This window comes from Electrophorus electricus, chromosome 16 (assembly GCF_013358815.1).
Source record: "Electrophorus electricus isolate fEleEle1 chromosome 16, fEleEle1.pri, whole genome shotgun sequence".
Taxonomy (NCBI): Eukaryota; Metazoa; Chordata; class Actinopteri; order Gymnotiformes; family Gymnotidae; genus Electrophorus; species Electrophorus electricus.
The window spans coordinates 4381552-4390117 of record NC_049550.1 but is presented as its reverse complement, the minus strand read 5'-3'; the positions used below and the strand labels follow the sequence as shown (position 1 = coordinate 4390117).

General features: G+C 40.1%; 1 protein-coding gene across 1 annotated transcript; it reads left to right on the top strand.

The window, feature by feature from the left end:
* Window positions 1–5959: 5959 nt before the first annotated feature.
* On the top strand, window positions 5960–8250 carry grapb (GRB2 related adaptor protein b). Its single transcript, XM_035535093.1, is given in 3 exon segments — window positions 5960–6009; window positions 7310–7478; window positions 8050–8250. Coding segments are annotated over 3 exon segments (420 nt in total).
* Window positions 8251–8566: the final 316 nt, after the last annotated feature.

Below are 8566 nucleotides of genomic sequence, written 5' to 3'. Positions count from 1 at the left end.
GTGTAATGAGTAATTTCCTGATATGTGCATAAATGAATAAAACTCTGAAAAAGGTTCTGTATTTAACTGGATAGAGTTTTTTGAAAACTGTGTATACCTTTAATGTCTATACTGTAGATTCTGAAAGTAATTTTCTGGCTAGTTATAATAAATTCATGTGCTATTAATGGACATATTGGAAAAACATATTCTACGGAAACCAGTTACTGGATGTAATTATTCTGATGATGTAGTGGAGTCCTAAAACCAGCAACAAGGTGTTAAAAAATTGAGGCTCTGTTTATGACTACAAAACGCGATCACTAAATGAGCATAAGCCTCAGTAGTAGTCCGTTGTCCCATTAAGATACATAAGGCCTGTAAACAAAAGTCCTAAAGGCCTCAGGCTAGAATGGACTGTAATCTAAAATGGATTATAACCCAGAATATATTATAATTTAGTTTTCTATGGCAATCTGAAAATCTGCCCCCTGCCTAGGACTGCCCTCTGCCTTTCCATCAGGTTTGATTCCTATTTGTGCAGTTGTATGATCAGCTGAAATGAAACGGCAGCGACATATGTGCTCCACGGCCGAACAGACGGCAGAAAAAGTGATAATGGCGTATTGAGCCGGATGCTCCCGGGTGCTGTAGATCGTGGGAGGAATATCCCGGCAGGCTGCCGAGTCTTGGCTCAGGCCACAGGAATGTAGCTTATACTCCTTTGTCTTTGGTAGCAAAGACAGAAGTGCTGTCAGAAATGTTGGAGACAGGTAGGTGTGTGTGTTTATGTGTGTGTGTGTGTCCATTCATGTCTGGCATTTTTGTTAACACACGCTAGGTTGCTATGATGTAATCCTTCAGTTCCCAGTATTTTGAAACCCATTTAAGTGTCGCAGTCTATCTGTATAACTCTAGAGATTTTGATTTGCATAATATAAATAACATGTTATAAAAATGTTATATAATTATTATAATATGTCAGAGGACGCCCCCCCCACAAGTCACGTGGTACGGCCTGCCGTGTGCAGGGGGGTACCAATGTTTGTAGCCACACCCCCGTGAAGGCACACACCTGTACGAGGTTACGTATTGATGTGTGTTTGTCTGTTTAAACCCCCGTCAGTGCGTGCCTCACCGTTGGTCATTGTTTGTTCGCTGATGTATGTAAGTGTGTATGTAGTCATTGTTGGATGTTACTATAGCCGATGTTTAGTTAAATGTATAAGTCATGTCTGTCGTTAGTGTTGTGTGAGTGCCATTGTTCTACATGTTTTATGTTAATAAATGTTTCACATCGAGGGAGTCTGTGTGTCTTGCTCCACGCCCACCGGCACTCGGGCCAGCGACAACGTTACATAATAATGTAATATCAACAATACCATTATTGTTGTTGATGCTGTTATGTTGATATAGCTGATGTAGGTGGTCCACTGCAATTGACAAGAATTTACTCATAAAGTACATTAGCGCTTGTATGGTCCGCATTTACTGCCCTATTCAGGACTTTAAAATTTAAAAAAGGTCATTTTTTTCTCTCTCATTACACAAAGAAATTACACACACACACTACACCGAAACTTCTGTACTAGTCTTAGGTACTTCAGTTTATGATCCAGTACATAGCATATATGTGGAAAGGTTGGTTTGCCTCTTAAAGCATATAACCGAGGAGCGCGCTTATGCTTTTGCCTTGGCCTGTTTGCCTCATTATGGTTGTAGAACCTCTAAAGCAGCTGCATCTAAAACTAATCTTCATATATGCATCACTGTGCACTCACTGGGGCATTTTCAATTGAATCTGCAGCCTGGCATGAAGTTATAAATAACAAGTTATTGTCCTAACACATCTCATGAGAATTCAGTTTAAGATGCACTTCCTCCTTCTCTCTCTGTCTCTCTCTCGTGTCAATGTCTCTCCCTTGAGTAACACGTGACAGCCTGTCTCCATTACTTACCAATGACCTCGAGCGGGCATTGAGCAGTCTTGAGGCCATGAGCGGAGTGTATTCTACCCACTTGGCGTGGCAGTACTTGTGTTGCTGCTCTGTCAGAAAAAAATTGCTGCTCGACCAGGACTGCTGATCTAATCTTCTCTTACCTTAAGTTTGTACTTTCTGTCATTTTTAATGTTAGAGAGAGAGAGAGAGAGAGAGAGAGAGAGAGCAGTTTAATTTCCTGATATCATGGGAGAGATTTAAGTGCAGAAATTAATTAACAGTGCACACTTTCTACTATTGAACCTTTCTCTCTCTCTCTCTCTCTCTCTCTATCTCTCTCTCTCTCTCTCTCTCTCTCTCTCACACATACACACACACACACACACACACACACACATGGTTCAGTTTTCATAAATGCAGAACAATTAAAATATTAAAATATCCTTGCTGAAAATGTTATAGATACTGAATATCATAGTTATACAGTTTGTAATGGTTATAGCAAGTTTTCAAATGTAAAGCATTTCAGTAAGACTACAAGTCCAGTGGTTCAGTGAAAGTAATTTAGTGCAGTGGCAAACAGTTGAAGTTGAAGCCAGACACTTCTTTTACTAAATGAGACTTGGAAACTGTGAACTAATGAGATATATTGTTTTCAAAGTGGAATAATAATCATTTAAAAACTATAATTATAATAATTTAATAATTGATCATTAATAATAATTTAAGAAACAATATATATATATATATATATATATATATATATATATATATATATATATATAAATAAGGAAAGGCCTCCTGTTTAAGGTGTAAGAGTGTTATTTTCACATATGTGGTAGACACTCTTATCCAGAGCAATTTACAGTTTCAGTCACATTAGAGATCAGCCATAGACATAGTCTTGGCCATAAACTCTTATTGATATAACATGTAGCACTTCCCCAGTACGAAGATTGAACCCCTGTCCCCCACAGGAGGAGCAGGATTATTGACCCACTAGATTATAGGGGCAGGATTGTTGGGCCGCTAGATTATACCAAACAAACTATGACTGCATGTTCATTTATTGCAGGGCAAAGAAATTTACAATCCACACTACTCAGATTACTGATGATTTGTCAGCGTACTGCCTATTATACCACGGAGGGCCTAAAAAATCAGGTGGCTGAGCTCATGTAGACCAAAGCATTTTAAAGTGGTGAGTTTACACAACACTAAAATTGCTTATGCTAGTAAAATTCCTTTTAAGTGAGTTACTAATAAGGACATGGCTGAATTGTCATCCATATCTTAAAATATTCTGTCCTATGTCCCCCTCCCACACTCCATCCAATCTCATTTTCAGCATGTCATCCACATTTCCCTGTTGTCCTGGACATCTAGGACTAGAAACATTCATTCTTGCATTCACTCAAGGCCTCGATCACGCTTGAGCACATCTGCTGATTAGAAGCTGCCTCGACCTCCGAGCTGTAATATTGCTATACTTTCTTTTATGGTAAACCTCAGCAAGTTTTGTGAAACTTTTTATTGTTCCAGGTACGATGTCTACAAACCATATAGACACATGAAATAAACTGAGCCTTAGCAAAAGGCCATGACCTTACTCTTCTAGCGCCTCCAACAGCAACCCGCACCAAAACACATACACATTTTTATGTTTTCAAAACACCCAACCACCTCCCTGTTTCCTCACACTTTCCTGTTTATTTTTAAGCCTCAAAGGCTTTTGGGTCATTTAGATAACAGAGGGAGGGCTGAGAACGTTTCCTCTGTGATAGTTTTACATCTGCTTCTGTCCTATGAAACTTGACTATTTCACCTCAGGCATAATTTGGGTCTGTTCTTTTGAAAAAAACAAAAACAAAAACCAAACAAACAAAAAACTCCCTCGCACCCCACCACCCCCGCAAAAAAATCCAGATGGGTTTCTGTTCTGCGTTCCGTTCTCAACACTTTGCAATTCTTGTTTTCTCACGCAATAACTTTCCTTACAGTTTTGTGGATGAGATTGCACAAAAGACTGCAATACGAAGCAAATATAGGCAAGGCCAGGGATGTCATGCTTTTTGTTTTGCTAATCCAGTGAGTTTGAAACCAAATTTGTCAGCGTTCATGTGATGCTGGGTCAATGGGTCTGGGCGGTGCAGTGTTGACACAACTCTGTCTGTCTGCTGTCTGAGTTTGGCTGCATGAATCAGCAAAGAAGGCCTGAATAAACTGATGATCCCAAGTGAGTCAAAGGGGAGAGAGAGATAGAGAGAGAGAGAGAGCTAGATAGAGAGAGAGAAAGTAAACTGGAAAGTAAATTGCCAAGGATATGGAGAATCAGTACAGTGGGGAAAATAATTATTTGATCCCCTGCTGATTTTGTAAGTTTACCCCCTTACACAGACATGAACAGTCTATAATTTTCATGGTAGGTTTAACAAAGAGAGAATATCAGAATGTCAACAAATAAATAAAAACATTAAATAAAGGTTATACATTCATTTGTATTTGATTAAGTGAAATAAGTATTTGATCCTCAAGCAAAATGTGACTTAGTATTTGGTGGAGAAACCCTTTTTGGCCTACTCCTCTCTACAGACAGTCTCCAAATCCTGAAGGTTTCAAGGATGTCGCTTGGCAACTCGATGTTTGAGCTCCTTCCACAGCTTTTCTATGGGATTAAGGTCCGGAGACTGGGTAGGCCACTCCAGGATCTTAATGTGCTTCTTCTTAAGACACTCCTTTGTTGCCTTGGCCATATATTTTGGGTCATTGTCATGCTGTCATCCAAAACCCATCTTCAATGTTCTGGCTGAGGCCAGGAGGTTCTCATTCAAGATTGCACTGTACATGGCCCCGTTCATCAGCCCCTCAATGTGGTGAAGTCTTCCTGCTCCTCCCGTGTAATTCTGGGCGGACACCTCACCTTTCTCAGAATCATCCATACCCCGCAAGATGAGATCTTGCATGGAGCTCCAGAGTGAGGGCGATTGACTGCTATCTTGTATTTCTTCCATTTTTGAGTTATTGTGCCAACAGTGGTCTCTTTCTCACAATGCTTCTTGCTGGTGTTCTTGTAGCCCATTCCAACCTTGTGGAGGTCTACAATCTTGCCCCTGACATCCTTTGACAGCTCTTTGGTCTTGCACATGGTGGTCGAGAGGTTTGAAGAAGAGGAAGAAGAGACTGATTCTGTGATAGATGTCTTTTATACACATAATGAGATGAGATTAAGAGTACTTTCTTAAAGGGACAGGACTAATTTGTGTGCCTCATGGGCACATAACCAGTCGGTGGGGGTCAGATTTCTTGCTGGTTGGTAGGGGATCAAATACTTAAGTTACTTAAGTACTTAAGTCGCTCGTTTCAACAGGAGCTTGTTTTTTTTTTTATTTTTTTTTTTTATTCAAATATAAATTAATTTATAACCTTTATTTAATGTTTTTATTTTGGATTTCTTTGTTGATGTTCTATTTCTCTGCTGAAATAAACCTACCATGAAAATTATATACTGTTCATGTCTTTGTAAGGGGGTAAACTTACAAAATCAGTGGGGGACCAAGTAATTAATTTCCCCATCACCAACTTGTATGTGAATGAGCTTACAGGGCCTTGAAAAAGTATTCATACCCCTTGAACGTTTCCACATTTTTTCATGTTACAAATTTAAATGTATTTTATTTGGATTTTATGTGATAAAGGAACACAAAGTAGCAAGTAATTGTGAACTGAAATGAAAATTATACATGGTTTTCAAATTTGTTAATAAATAAAAATCTGGGAAGTGTGGCATGCATTTGAATACAGCCCCCTGTACTCATTTATCACATAAAATCTCAATTAAATACATTTAGGTTTGTAGGTGTAACATGAAAAAATGTGGAAAAGTTCAAGGGGTGTGAATAGTTTTTCAAGGCCCTGTAATTTACTTTAACTCATACCTCTGTGGACGCATGGACGTGCTTGGAAGGGCTTAGTTCCATTATGGGGAAAAGCCCTGAGACTGGCAGAGAGAAGAATAAGGAAGCTTCAAGCAAAACCAAGCCATGACAGGAACGCTTGCTGACCAGTGGAAGGAACAAGAGGAAGTCTTTTGGTGACTTTTGAATGAACACTTTTCTGCCTGTTTTGACCTTTATGTGTAAGCCCAATAATAACAGCACAGCTATGCCTGCTACCACAGGAAATGAGCTAGTTTGTCTGAGTCACTCGTTTCAACAGGAGCTTGGGTTTTGTTTTTTTTGCCAAGTGGGTGTGGCAGACAGGTGCTGATTCTTGGAAATTCTGCCTGTTGAATCTCAAAGCCGCAGCTCGGAGAAGGAGAATGCTTTTGAGATGATGCGGTTTTGATTGATGAAGAACAGGGCAGCGAGAGGCTCATGGTCATGTCATAATGTTTCTATAGCACTTACCACAGTGCATTTCAGTTGTGAAAACAGTGGATACTGTAAGAGGTGATGGGAAATAAGGAATAGTGCCTGTGTTTCTTTGAATGCTCTCTGGCTCTCTTGGGTGCTGTTCTCTTTTACTAATATACACAGTTGCACACATACATAAATATACACTATCTCTCTATACACACATACAGTCTGGTTTTGTTCCTGATCAAGCAGTCTGTGTCCTATGTAACACACACACACACACACACACACACACACACACACACAGAGAGAGAGAGAGAGAGAGAGAGAGAGAGAGAGAGAGAGAGAGAGAGAGAGAGAGAGAGAGAGAGAGACAGGGCCCCTGCCTGTCAGGTGTGGCAGGGTGTGACCTGCCTGGTGATTGAAAGAGGCTGTCTGGATTATAATCCTTGCATTATAATCCTTTCTTTGCATTCAAAATGTGGTCCCCAGTCAGAGATCAGTGTACATAACCTTTAATGTAATTTTATGCATCTTTTCTCTCTAAATGGGACCTATATCTACACACACACACATACAATCGGATGGTGCTTCCTTCTGATCCTCCTCCATGTTCAGTAAAATGGTGTTCGTGGTTGCGAAAACACGACTTTCCCACCATACGGGTGTAAATGGCATGTGAAGGGGACTGGCCGACTGGGCCTTGATCTCAGATGAGAGACTCCGCTCTGTGCCTACTCGCTTACAGCCCGCCAGCGACCCCATAAAATTAAGAAAGTTGTTAACCGAGTGCAATTCCAAAGTACTCAGGATATGGCGAGGGGCCAAGTTGTCAAGCCACGCACCACGCCTAACCATTGATCATTTCCACACTTGGAAGACAAGGAAACCACGCTCCAGATCAAACATGCAGCTGTGTCAAGTTCTTTTTTTTTCTTGATCATGATGATAAACAAATTTTGCTCTCCCCTCAACCTCTCTCTGCCCCTCCCACTTACTCTGACCCTCTCACCACTGTACACACCATGCCTTCAGCTATGGGGACCACATGCAGCACTTCAAAGTGCTGAAGGATGGACTGAGCCAGTACTTTGTACGAGGTGAGATGTTCACCTAGCTCAACCAGCTGGTGGAGTTCTATACAATCAACAGCATTGCCAAGGAGAGGACTGTTTTCCTGCGAGAACCGGAGTGGCTACTTACCGTGAGAACATGCGCACACACAGCCACACACTCTCACTTTTGTATTATGTTTTTTTTTTTTTTTTCCACTGACCCATGTATTACTGTTACACCTAAACCTGACCATAATTATTTAAGGATTCAATAACAAACACACACACACACACACACACACTCATGCTCATAAACTCTTGGCTGCCTAGAGCATTCCATGTGTTTAACATATACTTTTTTTGTTCTTTTTTGTACAGTAGAAAAACATTAAGACATGATTAGTTCTAAACGTAGAGAAAAAAACATATTAATAGAAATGTGTACTGGAGTTTACTTCATTTGCAGTAATGCAGTACAAAGCAATTGATGTGTCAAACATTTATTGATTTTATTTATAATCACTTATAGTTCTGAAGTTGAGATTCAGGAAGATTACAGATTCTTTAGGCATTAGCCTGCAAAGGTACTGAATAGATTTAAAAACTAGCCCATGTGTGGAGTCTTTGCATGATGCTTTTACCTGCATTAAGAAGTAGCCGGTACATGTCGTCTTTCCCACTGTTCTGTCGAATCTGTCTCACCATGCTTTTCTTTCCCAGAGGCCACAGCATGCGCACGCCCACCTTGACCTCACTCCACCCCACGTGAGCCAGCTGCAGTTCCTGAGAGGTGATGTCATCGAGCTGCTGGATCGCTCAGGTGCTATGTGCTGGAGTGGGCGGCACTGTTGGCGAGTGGGTGTGTTCCCACCTGTGTTCCCAGCCTGTGTATCACTAGCATGGTCCAGCAACAAGCTGTAAATATGTCAACTTTACAATTCTTAAGTCATGTTGGAACCCTGACCATGCACTGCACTTCCTGTAAGTCATACAACTACTCAATAAACGTGAAGCCTTGCAAAAAAATATCTGATACAGCTCAGTTCTGTTAATTAGAAACAAAATATTCATTATCAGCAACTGTGTTTCTGAAATATATCCAAGCATATAATCTTAATGAGTAATACATCATAATCATTTGATCAATATTCTTAAATAATAATATTAAAATAACATTTAAGTCATTTTACATAGTTTGAAAAAATAATCATGACTGCAATATTAGGATTTCTTCAGT